Genomic DNA, 20,117 nt, shown 5'->3' with positions numbered 1-20,117 from the left:
CAATAGGGGAGGCTGCGTGAAGGGTTCAGGCTCACAAGACTTTCTCCCTGTATGTTTTTTTTTTTTGAGATGGAGTTTTTGCTCTTGTTGCCCAGGCTAGAGTGCAGTGGCACAATCTTGGCTCACTGCAACCTCCACCTAGCTGGTTCAAGCGATTCTCTCACCTCAGTTTCCTGAGTAGCTGGGATTACAGGCGCGTGCCACCACACCCAGCTAATTTTTTTGTATTTTTAGTAGACATGGGGTTTCATCATGTTGGCCAGGCTGGTCTCGAACTCCTGACCTCAGATGATCCACCCGCCTTGGCCTCCCAAAGTGCAGGGATTACAGGCATGAGCCACTGTGCCCGGCCACTTGTATGTCTTTTTTTGGCAATTTCCTGTGACTCAGTAATTATTACAAAATAAAAAGTTAACAGAAAATATAAAGGGAGATACCAAGATTTTAGGGGAAAAACAAAAACAAAAACAAAACAGTTCCCAAGAGCTTTTGGTAACACCACTGCCAGCACCTGTGTTACTGGCAAGTTGCACTAACTGCCATTACCAACCTCAGCCCCTGCTGTCGCTTGGGTGCCCCCACACCCCGTGTCCCACACATACCAGATTCCTCTCTGATTCTCCCATGTTAATCTTGCTTGTTCATGTCTGTGGCCTTTGCTCTGTTTGGAATGACTTTTTCTCTCCTCTCTGTGGCAAACTCCTACTGGTCCCTCAAAATTTTGTTCAGATGTCACCTCCTCCAGGCAGCCAGCCTAGACCTCCAGGGCTGGGCTATGTTCCCTCTTCCTCTATTAGAGTGCTCATCAGAGTGCACGTGGTTTTTACCATCCTCTCCATCACGATCAGCAAGGGCTGACTACAGAACCCTCTCGTAACTGAGTATCTCAGATACTCCTCCTGGCATGCGAGAAAACTCTTGAGACCTTTGCTGAATGAAAGCTGAACGGTGGCCACTAGAAGAAGAAACAGTGGGTATGTCTCCCCAGTTGAACAAGAGGCTTAGAATCTAACAACGGATGAGTGTGGTGACTCTCAGAGAATGGTCCCTGGTGCAGCACCCCGAACCTACCAGGTCAGAAATTCGGGGCTCAGGCCCAGTAATCTGTATTTTAACAAGTCCTCCTCTGGATGATTCCAATGCCTGCTAAAGACTGAGAACTACTGGTTTGGTGGCCTGATTCCTTGTCTTAAGGTAGGTGGTTTCATTTTTAACAAACCTGCTCACTCTATCCTTTCATCCAATATATACCAAAGATCAGCCATGTGTCAAACTCTGTACTATGTGATGGGAGGTCTTGAACAGCACGCTTACGCTCTCTTTCTCGCTCTCTTACAGGTGCATACACATGCACGTACGCAAGCACGCACACTCTTAGCTGGCTAATAAAGATGGAGAGTGCTCAAGGCCATGGTCAGGAAATACACAGGGAATTGGGGGGCAGCGCCTTGCCTCAAGAGGGAGCTCCAGAGAAGCGTTCTGGAGAGGGACACAGAAGCTCGAGTTGGTAGGACAGGGGGAGTGTGGGTGAGGAGTGTGAAGCACATTCAGGCCAAGGAAGGAATACCATCAAGGCTCTGAAATGCAGACAGTCCCCCTAGGAAGCTGGGAGTGGCTGGTGTGGCTGACGTGTGGCACTGCACAAGACTCGCAGGGTGCCAGGTGCCTTGGTGGCCACAGGGAGGGGCCAAAGCTGTGTCCGGAGGGCTCTGGGAGTGGTGAGAGGGTTTGGAGCAGGGGACAGGCATGTTCAGATATAGAAGGATCTGGCCGGGCGCGGGGGCTCACACTTGTAATCCCAGCACTTTGCGAAGCTGAGGCGGGCGGATCACTTGAGGTCAGGAGTTTGAGACCAGTCTGGCCAACATGGTGAAACTCTGTCTCTATAAAAATACAAAAATTAGCTGGGTGTGGTGTCGGGAGCCTGTAGTCCCAGCTACTCAGGGGGCTGAGGCAGGAGAATCACTTGAACCTGGGAGGCAGAGGTTGCAGTCAGCCAAGATCATGCCACTGCACTCTAGACTGAGCAACAGAGCGGTCTCAAAAAAAAAAAAAAAAAAAAAAAAAAAGACACAGAAAGATCCCTCTGGCTGTTAAGTGGAGGGTTGACCAGAGGAGGTGAGATGAAGGCTGGAAGCCCACTGTGGTGGCCTGGGCAAGAAAGCAGGGAAAGGAGGTGGGATGGGTGACAGAGATGCTCAGGAGGAGGACCACTGCAGGGAGAAGGAGGAAGGGGACATTCACAGGATGAGGCCCACGGCTCAGGCCCAAGGACTGGGATTGATGTGGCTGCCCCAGAGACCTGGGGGCGGAGGAAGAACAGAGGGCACGAGGGCTGAAGGCAGCTGGGGAATAGGCTCAGCCGGAGCCAGAACCTGAAGGGCCTTGAATGCCAAGTTTATCCTGAGGACACTGGGGAGTCATGGAGGGTTTGGGGAGATCTCTCAGGCTGCCAGGTTGCAGATGGACACAAGCGGGCAGAACTGAAGCCTGAAAGATCTCGAAAACTGGGTAATGCTGGCAGCCGGGTCCTAGGGACTTAGGGCTGGAGAGAGTTAGATGCGTGGCCGTGCTGGATGGTGGATGCTCTTCCTCGACAGGTGTCAAGAGAACAGCAACCACAATTCTGCTGCAAGGAAAGCCAACGATGGGTCCTGCCCAGCCCGGCCCAGTTTCGCTCCAAAACATGAGACATAACCACCCCATGGGGCTGGGTCCTCTGAGGACCTTCAGGGGTCCAGAAACACCATAAAATGGCAAATAGAATTGTGGGGGTGTGCATTTCCTGGGGAAGAAGGAGCCACAGTTTTCATCAGATCCCTTAACATGAAAAGAATGGAGAGAGGCTGACCTTTCTGGGGATGGCTTGTATCTCACGTAGGTGGCCGAGCCGGGGGTGGAGAAGCTCCCAGAAGGCTGTCGGTAGGGAGGGACTCTGTCGGCCCCTGCTGGTGATACTGTGTAAGGGGTTTCTGGGAAGCTGACAGGCCTGGAAGGAGACAAGGGGAGGAAGGAGGCAGAGGGTGAGTGGGAGGGTACCCCTGCCCTGGGAGGATGGACAGACAGATGGACAGACGGACGGACGGACAGACAGACCTTTCCCCTGCCCAGCCACATCCCTTCTGCTGTCCACTGCTCAGGATGAAGGGGAGGATGCTGAGCACAGGGTGAGAGAAGCTGGGATGCCCCTGGGTCCCCTCTTCCCGGATCCACTGCGGCTGCCCCCAACCCACAGCTTTTGCAGGCTGCCCAAGACCGTTCTCGCCTCTGGCCCCCCGGGGACGAGATGTCCCTCTGCAAGTTGGATTCCTTCATTTTTTTGGACAATTTTCTTTTTATCTTTTAATATATAATATCTTCAAAAGAGTATCTATAAGTTATATTTGTCATCATCATAAAACAAACTCCCTTAAGGTACCACCCAACCCGGGACTAGAACGGCGGTGATAACATCTATCCGTGGGCTTCCCCACTTCCATTTCCCTGCCTCCTCCAGGAAGAAATCACTGTCCTAAATTTTGTGCTTATCAGTCCCTTCACCTTAAAAATAACAGAGATTTTTTTTTTTTTTTTTTTTTTTTTGAGACAGAGTCTTGCTCTGTCGCCCATGCTGGAGTGCAGTGGCCAGATCTCAGCTCACTGCAAGCTCCGCTTCCCGGGTTCACGTCATTCTCCTGCCTCAGCCTCCCGAGCAGCTGGGACTACAGGCGCCTGCCACCTCACCCGGCTAGTTTTTTGTATTTTTTAGTAGAGACGGGGTTTCACCGTGTTAGCCAGGATGGTCTCGATCTCCTGACCTTGTGATCTGCCCATCTCGGCCTCCCAAAGTGCTGGGATTACAGGCTTGAGCCACCGTGCCCGGCTTTTTTTTTTTTTCCAGAGATGAGCCACTGCGCCCGGCTTTTTTTTTTTTTTTTTTCAGAGATGAGGTATTGCTCAGTCTGGGGTGCAGTGGTGCAATCACAGCTCACTGCAGCCTCCAACTCCTGGGCTCAAGCCATCCTCCCACGTCAGTCTCTTGGGTGGCTGAGACCACAGGTGTGCATCACGCCTGGCTAATTTTTAATAAATGTTTTTTATAGAGTCAGGGTTCCGCTATGTTGCCCAAGCTCTCTAACTCCTGGCCTCAAGTAATGCTCCTGCCTTGACCTCCCACAATGTTGGGATTACAGGCGTGAGCCACTGTGCCCAGCATAAAAAAGCAGAGCTTTAATTGTCTACTTAGTATGGTGAATTTCTAACTCAGATGCTGAGCTCCCCAGCACTGGGTCCCAAACAAGAGGCCCATGGTGAAAGCTGAAGGGAAGGAGGGAGGGAGGAACAAGGGAGACAGAAGGATAAGAAGGAAGGTCGAAAGCCTGAGGCGATGAAGAGGATGGAGGAAATAGTGCAGAGAGGGAGGGGCAGAGGACAGGTGTGGGCCGGTGGGGATTGGGAAGTGTTTGCCCCCCCGCAGGTGCTTACCTCTTGCTGTGCAGTGGCTGGGACTCCCGGAAGGGGACTATGGAGGTCTGCTTCGGGGGCCGGCTCAGGGACTGGGCGTGGCCAGGGGTGGTTGGAGTGGCCCACTTGGAGGCTGGTAGAGAGTTATGGGATGCGGGCCCGCTCCACTGCCAGGGAGCATTGCTGCGGTATGGGGGCCGGCCCCCAGGAGTGATGCTTTCCTGCTCCGTCTTGGGCTCCGAGGTATTCATGTCATAGGTCTCCGGCCAACCCCTGGGGAGAAAAACTGTGTTATTCAGAAAGACCCCAGCCTACCAACATGTGGGCCTGCTGTCTAGGCTGGGTTCTCCTGGCCCAATGCAAACCGGGATGGCTTTTTTTTTTTTTTTTTGAGACAGAATCTTGCTGTCACCCAGGCTGGAGTACAGTGGCACGATCTTGGCTCACTGCAACCTCTGCCTCCCGGGTTCAAGCGGGTTCCGGCTAATTTTTGTATTTTTAGTAGAGAAAGAGTTTCACCATGTTGGCCAGGCTGGTCTTGAACTCCTGACCTCAGGTGATCCACCTGCCTCGGCCTCCCAAAGTGCTGGGATTACAGGAGTGAGCCACTGCGCCTGGCTGGGGATGGTCTATTTTAAAATTCGAGTGAATACCCGTTAAAATGGTCTGAAACTTACCAGCTCAGAGTCTTCAACCAGGATGGGACCCAACACAGGGGCTCCGACTGCTCGGCCCCTTCCACCTCATCTCCTCCCCCCTCCTCCCACTCTCTCTGTTCCCTCCCCTCGCTTCTACCTGACCCAGACCACACGGCTGCCAGTGTCCTCCACAGACCTGCCTGGCCCCCCTTAGCGGTCCTCAGGGCCAGAAAGGCAGATGTCCTCAGAATCAAAGGACAGTAACTGCCTTGTTCCAAAGAATCTTAAAGGCAGCTGGAAGAGGAGCAGGTGACCTACTTTGCAGGGTGGTTTAAAAAAAAAAAAAAAAAAAAAAAGCCCTGAAATCCACAACCTTGAAATAGATGCAGAGAGGCCTATGACTCCCGCTAGACCAGGCTGGCACATGCACCGCGGTGCTCCTGGCTTGAGGTAGGGAGATCCACCGGCTGGGCTGGCATTCTTCACTGCCACTGCAGTGCCACATGGGAGGGGTCCCTGAGCTGTGCTCATGAAATCCACCTTCCGGGAGCTGTGAGAGCTGAGCTCAGAGGAGCCTTCAGCCTGGAAGCTCCCATGCGCCCATCAAGCTGATCCTCTGAGGGTCTCCCGAGTTCCCTGGAGCCACCCAGTTCATGGTCATCCAGCAAAAGGTCTGGTGGATATGGTGGTTCGGAGGCTGCTATGGTCTGGATGTGGGTTCCCCCAAAAGTCATGTGATGGAAACTTAACCCCCAATGCCACTGTTGGGAGGTGGGGCCTGGTGGGAGGAGCTTAGGGCAGAGCCCTCATGAATGGACGAATGCTGCTATAGAAAGGGCTTGCGGGAGTGGGCTCTCTCTCTCTTCCGCTCTTCTGCTGTGTTTGGACATGGCGTTCCTGTCCTCCAGAGGTCACAGGGTTCAAGGCACCATCATGGAAGCAGAAAGACCAGGCCCTATCCTGCCAGTGCCTGGATCTTGAACCTGCAGCCCCCAGAACTGTGAGAAATGTATTTCTGTTATCAGTTATCCGATCTCATGTACTCTGTCAAAGATGCACAAAACAGACTAAGACACAGGTGGATGCGCTCTGGCACCCTGGGCCTGACACACCGCACCCCTCGGTAGCACCATGGCTGGAACTGACCCTCGGCAGTGTCTGCTGGCTGTCTCTTTGGATTGGCAGCTGCCAATGTCTCACCAGGCACCAGGTGAGGAACAGTAACAATATGAATGTCTAACAGAGCCTGTAGACACGCCAGGCCTGGGCAGAGGTGGGGACGGGTACCATCACTGTCTCTGGGCAGTGCACACCTGCCATTCCTGCCTGCCTGGTGTCTCTCCCCTTACCCCCTCTCCTGATAACAGGTCTTTGTTAATACGGGCTCTGGGTGGGGCTGACCCCACTTCTTGGCTCCAGGTATGAGCATGTGACCCAGGTCTGACCAATCAAGTTTTCTCCAAGCCCCTACCCCAACACGATGACTAGCACAGAATTGTCCTGTGCTCTAGGCAGGGCCAACGAGAGATAATGAGCATCAGTTGTTTGTTCTTTTTTTTTTTTTTTGAGACGGAGTCTTGCTCTGTCGCCCAGGCTGGAGTGCAGTGGCCGGATCTCAGCTCACTGCAAGGTCCGCCTCCCGGGTTCACGCCATTCTCCTGCCTCAGCCTCCCAAGTAGCTGGGACTACAGGCGCCCGCCACCTCGCCCGGCTAGTGTTTTGTATTTTTTTTTAGTAGAGACGGGGTTTCACCAGGTTAGCCAGGATGGTCTCGATCTCCTGACCTTGCGATCCGCCCATCTCGGCCTCCCAAAGTGCTGGGATTACAGGCTTGAGCCACCGCGCCCAGCCTGTTTGTTCTTTTTGAGATGGAGTCTTGCTCTGTCACCAGGCTGGAGTGCAATGGTGAGATCTCGGCTCACTGCAATGATTCCTGTGCCTTAGCCTCCTAAGTAGCTAGGACTACAGGCACGTGCCACCACACCCAACTAATTTTTGTATTTTTAGTAGAAATGGCATTTGACACCCAGGCTGGTGTCGAATACCTGACCTCAAGTAATCCATCTTCCTTGGCCTCCCAAAGTGCTGGGATTACAGGCGTGAGCCACCACACTAAGTCCTTTTTTTTTTTTTTTTTTGAGATAGAGGTGGGTGGATCACCTGAGGTCAGGAGTTCAAGACCAGCCTGGCCAACATGGTGAAACCCCATCTCTACTAAAAAGACAAAAATTAGCCAGGCATGGTGGCATGTGCCTATAATCCCAGCTACTAGGGAGGCTGAGGCAGGAGGATCACTTGAACCTGGGAGGCGGAGGTTGCAGTGAGCCAAGATCATGCCACTGCACTCCAGCCTGGACAAGAGCAAGACTCCATCTCAAAAAAAAGAAAAAAAAAATGAAGGCAGCATGCAGCATGGAGCAGTACAGGCTGCGGGGCCAGATGGCTGGTTCAGATTCTAGTCCCGTCATCACCTATATGGGTTTGGGTGAGGAATTCTCTTCTCAGAGCCCCAGTTTCCTAATCTGTAAGATGGGGCTGGCTGTGAGCATTCTCTGAGCGTTAGCAGAGTCTGCACGTACCAAGTGCTTAACAAATCAGAGCTGATGCGGTTGCCTACTCCGGCTGATTCTAAGGACAGTCTGCCTGCTTTTCCCACAAACAGAAGCAAAAGCCTCGCTTCCACTTTCTGAAATCCAGCCAAACCACCTTGGGGCTCTGGAAAAGATTCTGCCCCAGCTCCTCCCGGCTCTCGCCCTCCCCAGTGACCTGAAAATGACCATCATCTAAATCATCAAGAGCTCAGCAAATAATGAAGGTTCCTGGGCCTCACCCCAGATTACATGTAACAGAATCCCCACTGAGGCAGGGCCCAAGGATCTGCATTTGACTGAGCTGCCTGTGATGATGTTGATACACGGTAACATTTGAGAAGGCCTGCTTCATGTATTGATAAAAAAAAGATTTTTTTTTTGAGATGAAGTCTTGCTCTGTCACCCTTGTTGGTGTGCAGTGGCACGGTCTTGGCTCACTGCAATCTCCACCTCCCGGGTTCAAGTGATTCTCCTGCCTCAGCCTCCTGAGTAGCTGGGATTACAGGCCCGCCACCACGCCTGGCTGATTTTTGTATTTTTAGTAGACACTGGGTTTCACCATGTTGTCTAGGCTGGTCTCGAACTCCTGATCTCAGGTGATTCAACTGCCTCGGCCTCCCAAAGTGTTGGGATTACAGGCATGAGCCACCACGTTGGACCCTTGAATTGTTTTTAAGGATTAAAATGACATAAAATGCATCCCTGTTTCCCACTCCCATCCTCCAGTTTCAACTACCAGAAGCAACCACTGCTCCCAGTTTCTTACGCATTCTTTCAGAAATACCTTATGCAGGAAAGCAAAATATTATTTAAAATAGTAACAAAGTCCAGGCACAGTGGCTCATGCCTATAATCCTAGTACTTTGGGAGGCTAGGGTGGAAGGATTACTTGAGCCTAGGAGTTTGAGATCAGCCTAGGCAACATAGGGAGGCCCTGTCTCTACAAAAAAATTAAAAAAAATTATCTGGGCATGGTGGCACATGCCTATGGTCTCAGCTACTTGGGAGACAGAGGAGGGAGGATCACTTGAGCCTGGCAGGTCAAGGATGCAGTGAGCCATGATCACACCACTGCATTCTAGCCTGGGCAACAGAGTGAGACTATCTCAAAAAAATTAAATAGGCCGGGCGCGGTGGCTCACGCCTGTAATCCCAGCACTTTGGGAGGCCGAGATGGGCGGATCACGAGGTCAGGAGATCGAGCCCATCCTGGCTAAAATGGTGAAACCCTGTCTCTACTAAAAATACAAAAAAAAATTAACCGGCCATGGTGGCAGGCGCCTGTAATCCCAGCTACTCGGGAGGCTGAGGCAGGAGAATGGCGTGAACCTGGGGGGCGGAGCTTGCAGTGAGCCGAGATTGCGCCACTGCACTCCAGCCTGGGTGACAGAGCGAGACTCCGTCTCAAAAAAAAAATAAATAAATAAATAAAAATAAAAAATAAATAAATAAATAAAATAAAATAGTAATACAAAGACTAGCACGTTATACCTCTGTATAGTATCTTGCTTTTTTTTTTTTTCTATTCCCAATTAACAATATATCGGCCAGGTGCAGGGGCTGATGGCTGTAATCCCAGCACTTGGGGAGGCTGAGGCAGGTGGATCGCTTGAGGTCTGGAGTTTGAGACCAGCCTGGCCAACATGGAGAAATACCATCTCTACTAAAATACAAAAATTAGTTGGGTATGGTGGTGGGCTTTTGTAATCCCAGCCAGTTGGGAGGTTGAGGCAGGAGAATTGCTTGAACCCAGGAGGTGGAGGTTGCAGTGAGCTGAAATCGCACCACTGCACTCCAGCCTGGGCAAGGAGAGTGAAACCTCGTGTAAAAAAAAGAAGAAAAATGGCCGGCGCGGTGGCTCACGCCTGTAATCCCAGCACTTTGGGAGGCCGAGATGGGCGGATCATGAGGTCAGGAGATCGAGACCATCCTGGCTAACACGGTGAAACCCCATCTCTACTAAAAATACAAAAAACTAGCCGGGCGAGGTGGCGGGCGCCTGTAGTCCCAGCTACTCGGGAGGCCGAGGCAGGAGAATGGCGTAAACCCAGGAGGTGGAGCTTGCAGTGAGCCGAGATTGATTGTGCCACTGCACTCCCGCCTGGGTGACAAAGCGAGACTCCGTCTCAAAAAAAAAAAAAAAAAAAAGAAGAAAAACAAAACAAAACATAACAAACAAAACTTCAGCCTTGTGGCCCAGGGGGTAGGAGGAAGACACTGTGTATTCTCCTCGGTGTCTGAGAGGGAAAGCATGGGGTTGGCGTGCAAGCCATGCAGCCTGGCTGGTGGCAGTGATGGCACTTCTGTCCCGTCCTCCCTGCTCCCCTCAGCGTTCACTGCAACAGACATTTGAGCCAAGAGGCTGGAGAGAGCCCAGAGCCAGGGTTATCAGCCCTGCAAATGAGGTCAGCTACACACCTCTGCATTTGAAAAACAACAAAAACCACCCAAGTCCTGACCCACACCCACCCCTGCAAATGGGAGATCCTGTTTCAGCAGCCGCCTTGCAAAGGGAGCAGGAGGGAAGGTCTTCCTCCCGAATAGGGCAGGGAGAACTCGTCTGTCTGGTTGTACTCTCCCTGGCCCTGTCTCCCCAAAGCTGGAGAACCGCACACTTTTCTTTGCGTTTCATTTGGCCCTACCTGCATGTTTGGGGTGACAGTCATGCAACGGGCGAGCTGGCTTATCGTGTGCACCCATGGGAGTGTGTGGAGAAGGATGCGTGTCCTTCCCCGAGAGGGGTAGTCACCAGGGCATTCGCCTGTGGGGTTATCTGGCCTTGACTTGCCCCTGCAGAGATGTGAGCAGGTGTGGCTGCGCTTTGGCTCTGGGCAGAGGAGGAAGGCGGCAGGGGAAGAGGGCTGGGAACGGGAGATACCTGGGGCGTGACTGGAGTCCTGAGGCTGAGCCATCGGGGGTGTGGGTAGGGGTGGCCACACCCTCAGGTTCAGGGTTTAGGCCTGCTCAGAACTGTCCCCCACCAAGGGAAGAGAGAGCAAGCACGACTCAGGAAAGTGAGGGTGGGGAAATCACTCGCATGCCCGCGTATTAACAGCTTGTGATGGCTTTCGGAGACCGCACAGTATAATGGAGACAGGCCAACCTGGATTTGAATTTTCTTTGCTGCTTACTAGCTGTGCAACACGGCAAAATGATTTGTTTGCCCTGGGCCTCGGTTTTCTCATCTATAAAGCAGAGATCACACCAGCCCTGGTGTGAGCCCAGCAAGGTCATCTGTGAATACAGTACTCATCGGCACCCCATCTTGTGTCCTCCTCTTGGCTCAATCTGCTGCAGCCATGCAGGCCCACTTTCTGGTCTGTCTCCGAGCCAAGGGCCTTTGCTCTCACCTTCGGGCCTTCCCAGACCACCCTGTCCAATGTGGGTTATGTGCCCTTTACAGTCCTCACATCCAGTACCTCAGCATCAGTGTCTCTCAAGCGCCTCCTATAGGCCAAGTACTGTCCCATTTTTTTTTTTTTTTTTTTCCTGAAATGGAGTCTCACTCTGTCACCCAGGCTGGAGTGTAGTGGCGCAATCAGCTCACTGCAACCTCCGCCTCCTGGGTTCAAGTGATTCTCCTGCCTCAGTCTCCCGAGTAGCTGGGATTACAGGCGTGCGCCACCATGCCCGGCTAATTTTTGTATTTTTTGTAGATACAGGGTTTCACCATATTGGCCAGGCTGGTCTCAAACTCCTGACCTTGTGATCCGCCTGCCAAAGTACTGGCCTCCCAAAGTACTGGGATTACAGGCGTGAGCCACCGAGCGTGGTGTTTTTTTTTTTTTTTTGAGAAAGCTTCAGTGCAGCGGTGTGATCATGGCTTACTGCAGTCTCAGCCTCCTACCTCATCCTGAGTAGCTGAGACTACATGCATGTGCCATCACACCTAGCTAATTTTTAAAAATTTGGGCTGGGTGTGGTAGCTCACACTGTAATCCCAGCACTTTGGGAGGTTGAGACGGGCGGATCACATGAGGTCAGGAGTTTGAGACCAGCCTGGCCAACATGGTGAAACCCTGTCTCTGCTAAAGATACAAAAATTAGCCGGGTGTGGTAGTGCATGCCTGTAGTCTCAGCTACTCAGGAGGATGAGGCAGAAGAATTGCTTGCACCCAGGAGGTGGAGCTTTCAGTGAGCTAAGATCATGCCACTGCACTGCAGTCTGGGCAACAAGAGTAAAACTCTGTCTCAAAAAAAAAAAAAAAAATTGTTGTAGTGGCGAGGTCTTGCTATGTTGCCTAGGCTGGTCTCAAACTGCTGGGCTCAAGTGATCCTCTGGCCTTGGCCTCCAAAAGTGCTGAGAGCCACCAGCACTCCACAGTCACAAGCCATTCACTGGGTCTGACCTGTCCTATGTGCTTTACAAGTTGGATCTCTTCAACTTCACAAACGCTCTTGTGGAAAGGACGTTATTGTCCTTGTTTTACAAATGAGGAAACCAGGCACAGGGTGGTGAGGCCACTTCCCTAGGGTTGCAGGTAACAAGGGGAAGAGCTGGGATTCAAACCTAGACAGCCTGCCTCACTGCAGAGCCTGCCTCCCCCGCTATGCTCTCCTGCCTCCCCATTCTGTGATCTGAAATCATCTCATTCATTTACTTGTTTACTGTTTGTCTCCCCTGACCCACTAGGGCCTCACTCCATGAGGCCAAGGCCTCGCGGCTGTCCTCCGTGCACTGCTTCCAGAGCTGGGAACATGGTGCATCTCTCTCATTGGTCACTTCTGGAGGTTGCTAGGGACCAACTCATTATTCTGAAAACTGTTTTTATCTTGCCTTCTCTGTACAAATTATACCACAGGGTAACTGAACGGTTACAGAAAGAAAGCTCTTTTTAGAAGCATTCCAACCAATACATGAAGAAGGAACGACAGAATGAAGATGGCACTCATCTGCAAGCTGTCATGAAATGATGGATCTAGGCAGTGCCTAGCAGTGGCTGCTTGGCTGTGAAACAGGGCTGAAGGGGACGTGTGGTGATGCTAGGTGCCACTGTCTGAAGCCTATGCTCGCCTTTAGTGTCACTTGCAGAGGGACACCAGGCACGCAGTGCCTTCTTGCAGATGCATACCTGGGAGTGCTGCGGCCGAAAGACATCACACTGGGGCCTGAGCAAGCTTCCATCTTTGACTCTAGTTTACAGAAAATACCAGTGGTGGAGCAACAGGCTAAAGAACACCATGGGGAGGCCGCCAGCTAAAGCCAGGAAGTGGGAAATTCCAAGGACAGGTGACCTGGTTTCTTTCCAAAATAAACTGCAAGGAAAAGGCGAGGCACAATGGCTCATGTCTGTAATCCCAGCAGTTTGGGAGGCTGTGGCGGCCAGATCACCTGAGGTCAGGAGTTCAAGACCAGCCTGGGAAGCATGGTGAAACCCCGTATCTATGAAAAACATGAAATTTAGCCAGGCATGGTGCTGCACGCCTGTAGTCCCAGCTAATCAGGAGGCTGACACAGGAGAATCACTTGAACCCAGGAGGCGGAGGTTGCAGTGAGCCGAGATTGTGCCACTGCATTCCAGCCTGGGTAACAGAGCGAGACTCTGTCTCAAAGGAAAAAAAAAAAGAGCCTTGAGAGATACATCAATCAAATACAATAGGAGAATTCTTTTTTTGTTGAGGCGGAGCTTCATTCTTGTTGCCCAGGCTAAGTACAATGGCGCAATCTCAGCTCACCACAACCTCTGCCTCCCGGATTCAAGCAATTCTCCTGCCTCAGCCTCCCTGTAGCTGGGATTACAGGCATGCGCCACCACACCCAGCTAATTTTGTATTTTTAGTAGAGATAGTGTTTCTCCCTGTTGGTCAGGCTGGTCTTGAACTCCAGCTTGGTTCAGGCTGGTCTTGAACTCCCACCTGGTGATCCGCCTGTCTTGGCCTCCCAAAGTGCTGGGATTATAGGCGTGAGCCACCGTACCCTGCCTAATAGGAGAATTCTGATGAACAACTGTTAAAAAAAAAAACAAAGAGATGAGGTCTCCCTCTTGCCCAGGCTGGAGTGCAGTGGCACAATCATGGCTTCCTGTAGCTTCAGCTTCCTGGGCTCAAGTGATCCTCCTACCTCAGCCTAAAAATAGCTGGGGTTACAACTGCACTATTTTTTTTTTCCTTTGGGCAGAGATGCAGACATGGGGGTCTCACTGTGTTGGCTAGGCTGGGTCTTGAACTCTTGGCCTCAAGTGATCTTCCCACCTCAGCCTCCCAAAGTGTTATGATTATAGGTGTGAATCCAGCCTAGATAGTTGACATTAAGAAATTACTGTTGGCTGGGCACAGTGGCTCACGTCTGTTAACCCCAGCACTTTGGGAGGCCGAGGTGGACGGATCATGAGGTCAAGAGATTGAGACCATCCTGGACAACATGGCAAAACCCCATGTCTACTAAAAATACAAAAATTAGCTGAGCATGGTGGCACGTGCTGGTAGTCCCAGCTACTTGGGAGGCTGAGGCAGGAGAATCGCTTGAACCTGGGAGGCAGAGGTTGCAGTAAGCCGAGATAGCGCCAATGCACTCCAGCCTGGCAATAGAGCGAGACTCCATCTCACAAAAAAAAAAAAAAGAAAGAAAGAAAAAGAAAATACTGTTAAGGCCAGGTGTGGTGGCTCAAGCCTGTAATCCCAGTACTTTGGGAGGCCCACGCAGGCAGATCTCTTGAGGTCAGGAGTTGAGATCAGCCTGGCCAACATGGGGAAGCCCTGTCTCTACCAAAAAATACAAACATTAGCTGGGCATGGTGGCACATGTCTGTAGTTCCAGCCTCTCGAGAGGCTGAGGCTGAGGCAGGAGAATCGTTTGAACCGGGAGGTGGAGGTTGCACTGAGCCGAGATGGTGCCACTGCACTCCAGCCTGGGCAACAGAGTGAGACTCCATCTCAAAAAAAAAAAAAAAAAATTAATAAAATAAATAAATAAATAAAACACAAACAAACAAAAAACAAGAAATACATGAAATTACTGCTAAATTTGTTAGGTGTAATTTTTTAAAAAAGGTCTTTATTGTATAGAGGTACATTCCAGGATCTGGAATTGTTTTAGATAATCTAAGGTGACAGGTGGGGCAGGAAGAGGATATGGACATAATACAACAAAAAAACGAAACCCTGGCCGCATGTTGGTAAGTGCTCAGAGGGCCCAGTATACTTTTGTTCCCTGCAGTAGGATATTTCTTTTTATTTCTTTTTTTTCTTTTTTTTGAGATGGAGTCTCGCTCTCTCTCCTAGGCTGGAGTGCAGTGGCGCGATCTCGGCTCACTGCAACCTCCGCCTCCTAGGTTCGTGCCATTCTCCTGCCTCAACCTCCTGAGTAGCTGGGACTACAGGCGCCCACCACTACGCCCGACTAATTTTTTGTATTTTTTAGTAGAGACGGGGTTTCACCATGTTAGCCAGGATGGTCTCGATCTCCCGACCTCGTGATCCGCCCATCTCAGCCTCCCAGAGTGCTGGGATTACAGGCGTGAGCCACTGCGCCCAGCCTTATTTCTTTTTAATTTTGGTGGGTACATAGTAGGTGTATATATTTATGGGGTACATGATATGTTTTGATACTTGTAATACACTTTATGTTTGAGATGTTCCATTAAAAAATGAAACAGCCTGGGGAGGCTCAGCACTTTGGGAGGCTGAGGCAGGCAGATCACCTGAGGTCAGGAATTCAAGACAGTCTGGGCCACATGGTGAAACTCCGTCTCTCCTAAAAATACAAAAATTAGCTGGGCGTGGTGGCACGCGCCCGTAGTCCCAGCTATTCGGGAGGCTAAGGTAGGAGAATCACTTGAACCCGGGAGGTGAAGTTTGCAGTGAGTTGAGATCACGCCACTGCACTCCAGCCTGGGTGACAGAGCGAGACTCCATCTTAAAACAAAACAAAAAAACAAAACAAAACAAAAGAAGTAAGTCACCTACCAGCTTCCCAGTGTGCGTGGAATAAAACCTAAGCTTCTCCCATGGCTCATGAAGCCCACACCATCTGCCTGGTCACCTCTCTGTCCTTTGCTCCCAGCTCTCACTCCTGCTTGCTCTGCTCCAGCCACACCGGCCTCCCTGCACTCCAGGAATGCACCACCTATGTACACTGGGGAGGCTGTGCCCTGGCCAGCTCCCGTCGGGAGCCCGCTGACCAGAAAACCACATGGCTGCCTCCCCATGGAGCCTTCTCTGCCCGCCTTGTAAGCAGCTCTCCCACTGTGCTGCAGCCCCTTCGTTATCCTGCTTTAATTCCCTTCTGAGACTTCGCACTACCTGATCCTGTGTGACACACCTATTTCTTCACGGCCTGTCTTTCCCTGTAGAACACAAACCCCAAAGGAGCAGGCACTTTGTTGTGGTCACTTTGAACAGAGCTTGCACATAGCAGGGGCTCAATAAACACATTTTGAACAAATGAATGAAGTGTGGGGGGCCCACAGGCAAGCGACTATTAACATCGTGTGCTTCATGCAGAAAACAGGAAGAATGAGGTTCTCCCTTTACAGGGCAACTGTGGAGATTAAATGGGATCGTGCATATGTGAAGGGCTAAACCAGTAACTGGCATACAGTAAGCGCTCTGTAGATGCGCCCTCCCCATCCTGTCACCATTGCCATTATTCCTGCCTAGAAGGGCCTATGCCCCCTCTATTGGGACCTCAAGTGACAGTGCCAGGGAGGTCTCATGCCAGCGATCTGTGAGCTGCCACCCACCACCCGGCTGAAAGGCGGAGGCCCTTACCTCCGGGGTGTGCCGTCCTCGAAAGGCGGGATGATGACCACCTTCACGGTGACAGAGGTGCGCAGCAGGTCGATCATCTGGTCGTGGGTCAATGTGACCACGGCCACCTTGCAGATCTCCACCAGTCGGCTGCCCTGCCGGAGGCCAGCCTGCCAGGCGAACCCGTAGTCCTCGACCTCGGCCACCGTGCCGTCGTACTTCACGTGGAAGCCCAGCTGCCCGAGCCCGTTCCGCCGCAGCGTCATGTCCACTGTCTCCCAGCCATTGGTCATCACCTGCAGGCCACAGGCAGGATCGAGCCTCAGAAGCTGCCTGGGTCAGTTTCCCCACTTTGAGGTCAAAAACCTGCTGACTCCCATCTTTTAATACCTTCCTGGGCGATGGCAGGAGACCTGAAGGGGAAACACGCACCCGGTCCCAGCCCGGCTTCCTGATTTCTGGAGGGGAAATGTGGCTATGCAACCCAGTGGCTTCTAACCTTGCAGAGACAATGGAGGTCATGAGCTATGGCTCCAAAGGCCCCGACCTCCCTCCTTCTTGGGGTCAGTGGGATTGCACTTCTTGGCTCCTTTGTGGTTGGGTGGGGCCCTGGGACGTGTTTTGGCCAATGAATTGTGAGTGGCACTGGCATGTCCTCTGGGCTGCGGTATTTGTTTATTTTATTATTTATTTATTTTTGAGACAGAGGCTCACTTTGTCACCCAGGCTGGAGTGCAGCGGCATGACCTCAGCTCACTGCAACATCTGCCTCCTGGGTTCAAGCGATTCTCCTGCCTCAGCCTTCCGAGTAGCTGGGATTACAAGTGTGTGCCACCACGCCTGGCTAATTTTGGTATTTTTAGTAGAGACAGGGTTTTACCATTTTGGCCAGGCTGGTCTCGAACTCCTGACCTCAAGTGATCCACCCGTCTTGGCCTCCCAAAGTGCTGGGATTACAGGCGTGAGCCACCACGCCTGGCCAAGAAAAGGAATAATTTTATGTCACAAACTACTCTACACATTCACGTTTTACACACAGGCCCACAGACACAAATATTCCTTGCAATTCAAATCTGTCACATTCTTGAGTGTGGATAGCAAGAAGAGTTTGGATGGTAAAGGACTTACCTGAAAATGTCACTGAATTTGTTTGGTTCCTGATTTGGATGGCGAGAATTTGGAAAGTGGGGGAAACATGTATGACCAAAACAATGCTTCATAAAATAGTCTTATCTTTACTCACTGAGGCACACTGTGACACTTTTCATTGTTTCCCATACTATTACTACGGCAGAACCCTTATAAAGGGGATCAGTGCCCATATAAAAGAGGCCTGACACGGTGGTGCCTGCCTGTAATCCCAGCTACTCGGAAGGCTGACTCAGGAGAATCACTCGAACCCGGGAGGTGGAGGTTGCAGTGAGCTAAGATTGCGCCATTGCACTCCAGCCTGGGCGACAGAGTGAGACGGTCTCAAAAAAAAAAAAAAAAAAAAAAAAGAGGCCCAAGGAACTTGTTCACCTCTTCCACTGTGATAGCAAGAAGGTGACATCTGTGAATTTGAAAGGGGCCCTCACCAGATATTGAACCTGCAGGTGCCTTTATCTTGGACTTCCTGGCTTCTGGAACCGGGAGGAAATAAATTTCTCTAGCTTATGAACTACCCAGTCTAAGGTATGTTGTTATATTCAGGCTAAATGGACTAAGATATCTAACCTTTAACATTGTTGTAACTCAGGATGAGTGCAGAGCCTCACGCCTGTAGTCTCAGCACTTTCCCAGGCCAAGGCAGGAGGACTGCTTGAGCCCAGGAATTCAAGATGAGCCTGGGCAACATAGCAAGATCTCCTCTCCACTAAAAAAAAAAAAAAAAAAAAAAAATTAGTTGAACATGGTGGCATACTCTTGCAGCCCCAGCTACTCGGGAGGCTAAGGTGCAAAGCAGGCTTGAGCCCAGGAGACTGACGCTGTAGTGAGCAATGACTGTGCCACTGCACTCCAGCTGGGGTGAGAGCAAGATCTTGTCTTTAAAAATAAAAATTAAAATCAAAAATTAAAAAAAATTGTCTCTGTGATTGATTTTATAGCCCATTCATGGGTGACAATGTGTTTATTTGACAATAAGGAATTATCGTTAATTTTTTATTTTATGTATGATGACAAGATACTTATGTTTTAAGAGTTTGTATCTTTTAGAAATAAATATTGAAGAGTTTACGGATGAAATGATAGGATGTCTAGGATTTGCTTCAAAATAATTTGGAAAGAGAGGGAGGGAAGAAAGAAACAAGATCAGCCATGGGTCAGTAACTGCTGAGGCTGGGCTGGTGATGAAGATTTGGGTTCTTTTTTTTTTTTTTGAGACGGAGTTTCACTCTTGTTGCCCAGGCTGGAGTGCAGTGGTGCAATCTCGGCTCACCGCAACCTCCACTTCCCGGGTTCAAGCAATTCTCCTGCCTCAGCCTCCCGAGTAGCTGGGATTATAGGCGTGCTAATTTTGTATTTTTAGTATAGATGGGGTTTCTCCATGTTGGTCAGGCTGGTCTCAAACTCCCGACCTCTGGTGATCCACCTGCCTTGGCCTCCCAAAGTGCTGGGATTACAGGTGTGAGCCACCGTGCCCAGCCAAGACTGGGCTTCTTATATGATTCCTTTTGCTTTAGTGTATGCTTGCAATTTTCTATAATTAAAAAGTAAAATTCGGCCCGGCGTGGTGGCTCATGCCTGTAATCCCAGCACTTTGGGAGGCTGAGGCGGGCAGATCACGAGGTCAGGAGATAGAAACCATCCTGGCTATCTGGTGAAACCCTGTCTCTACTAAAAATACAAAAAAAACTAGCCGGGCGAGGTGGCGGGTGCCTGTAGTCCCAGCTACTCGGGAGGCTGAGGCAGGAGAATGGCGTGAACCCGGGAGGCGGAGCTTGCAGTGAGCCGAGATCTGGCCACTGCACTCCAGCCTGGGTGACACAGCAAGACTCCGTCTCAAAAAAAAAAAAAATAAATAAATAAATAAAAAAAAGAAAATTAGCTGGGTGTGGTGGCGGGCGCCTGTAGTCCCAGCTACTCGGGAGGCTGAGGCAGGAGAATGGCGTGAACCCAGGAGGTGGAGCTTGCAGTGAGCCGAGATCACCTGCCACTGCACTCCACCCTGGGCGACAGAGCAAGACTCTGTCTCAGAAAAAAAAAAAAGTAAAATTGGGCTGGGTGCCATGTCTCATGCCTGCAATTCCAGCACTTTGGGAGGCTGAGGTGGGAGGATCACCTGAGGTCAGGAGTTCAAGACCAGCCTGGGCAATATGGTGAAACCCTATCTCTAGTAAAAAAAAAAAATACAAAATTAGCTGGGCGTGGTGGTGCACACCTGTAATCCCAGCTACTTGGGAGGCTGAGGCAGGAAGATCACTTGAACCCGGGAGGTGGAGGTTGCAGTGAGCTGAGATCGCGCCAATGCACTCCAGTCTGGGAGACAGGGTGAGACTCCATCTCAAAAAAAAACCCACAAAAAAGTAAAATTCATTTGAAAGCAAAGGTGTAGCTTAGTGCCTCAGAAGAGAAAGCTGTGGCTGGATTCGTCCTAGCCCATTCCTTCTGCTCTGGGAGTCAAAATTCTTCTTCCCTTTGAAGCTGTCCCTCTTGTGTCCAAGGAGTTTGGCTGTGGGTTATTAAGCAAAGTCCTGTGTGTCTGTGCCCACAATCAATTAGGCCACACCAGCCCTCAGTTGCAGGCGGTTCCTTGGAAGGCCCGACCTTCCATAGA

At 51.0% G+C, this 20,117-nt stretch overlaps 1 protein-coding gene across 4 annotated transcripts in view; it reads right to left on the bottom strand.

Annotated features, from left to right (window-relative positions):
* Positions 1 to 20,117, bottom strand: part of SIPA1L3 (signal induced proliferation associated 1 like 3) — a 310,244-nt gene that overhangs the window by 65,131 nt on the left and 224,996 nt on the right. For 3 of the 4 annotated variants that reach the window (XM_005589068.4, XM_015441297.3, XM_005589067.4), the window contains exons 10-12: positions 16,382 to 16,656; positions 4,465 to 4,716; positions 2,852 to 2,989 (exon numbers count right to left, since the gene is read on the bottom strand). In XM_005589068.4, the coding sequence (XP_005589125.3) occupies positions 2,852 to 2,989; positions 4,465 to 4,716; positions 16,382 to 16,656 (665 nt within the window). The remainder of the gene's footprint in view (positions 1 to 2,851; positions 2,990 to 4,464; positions 4,717 to 16,381; positions 16,657 to 20,117) is intronic. The other variant, XM_045380076.2, reaches the window with a different exon arrangement.

This window comes from Macaca fascicularis, chromosome 19 (assembly GCF_037993035.2).
Source record: "Macaca fascicularis isolate 582-1 chromosome 19, T2T-MFA8v1.1".
NCBI classification, from domain to species: domain Eukaryota; kingdom Metazoa; phylum Chordata; class Mammalia; order Primates; family Cercopithecidae; genus Macaca; species Macaca fascicularis.
This window is presented reverse-complemented; position numbering and strand designations above follow the sequence as displayed.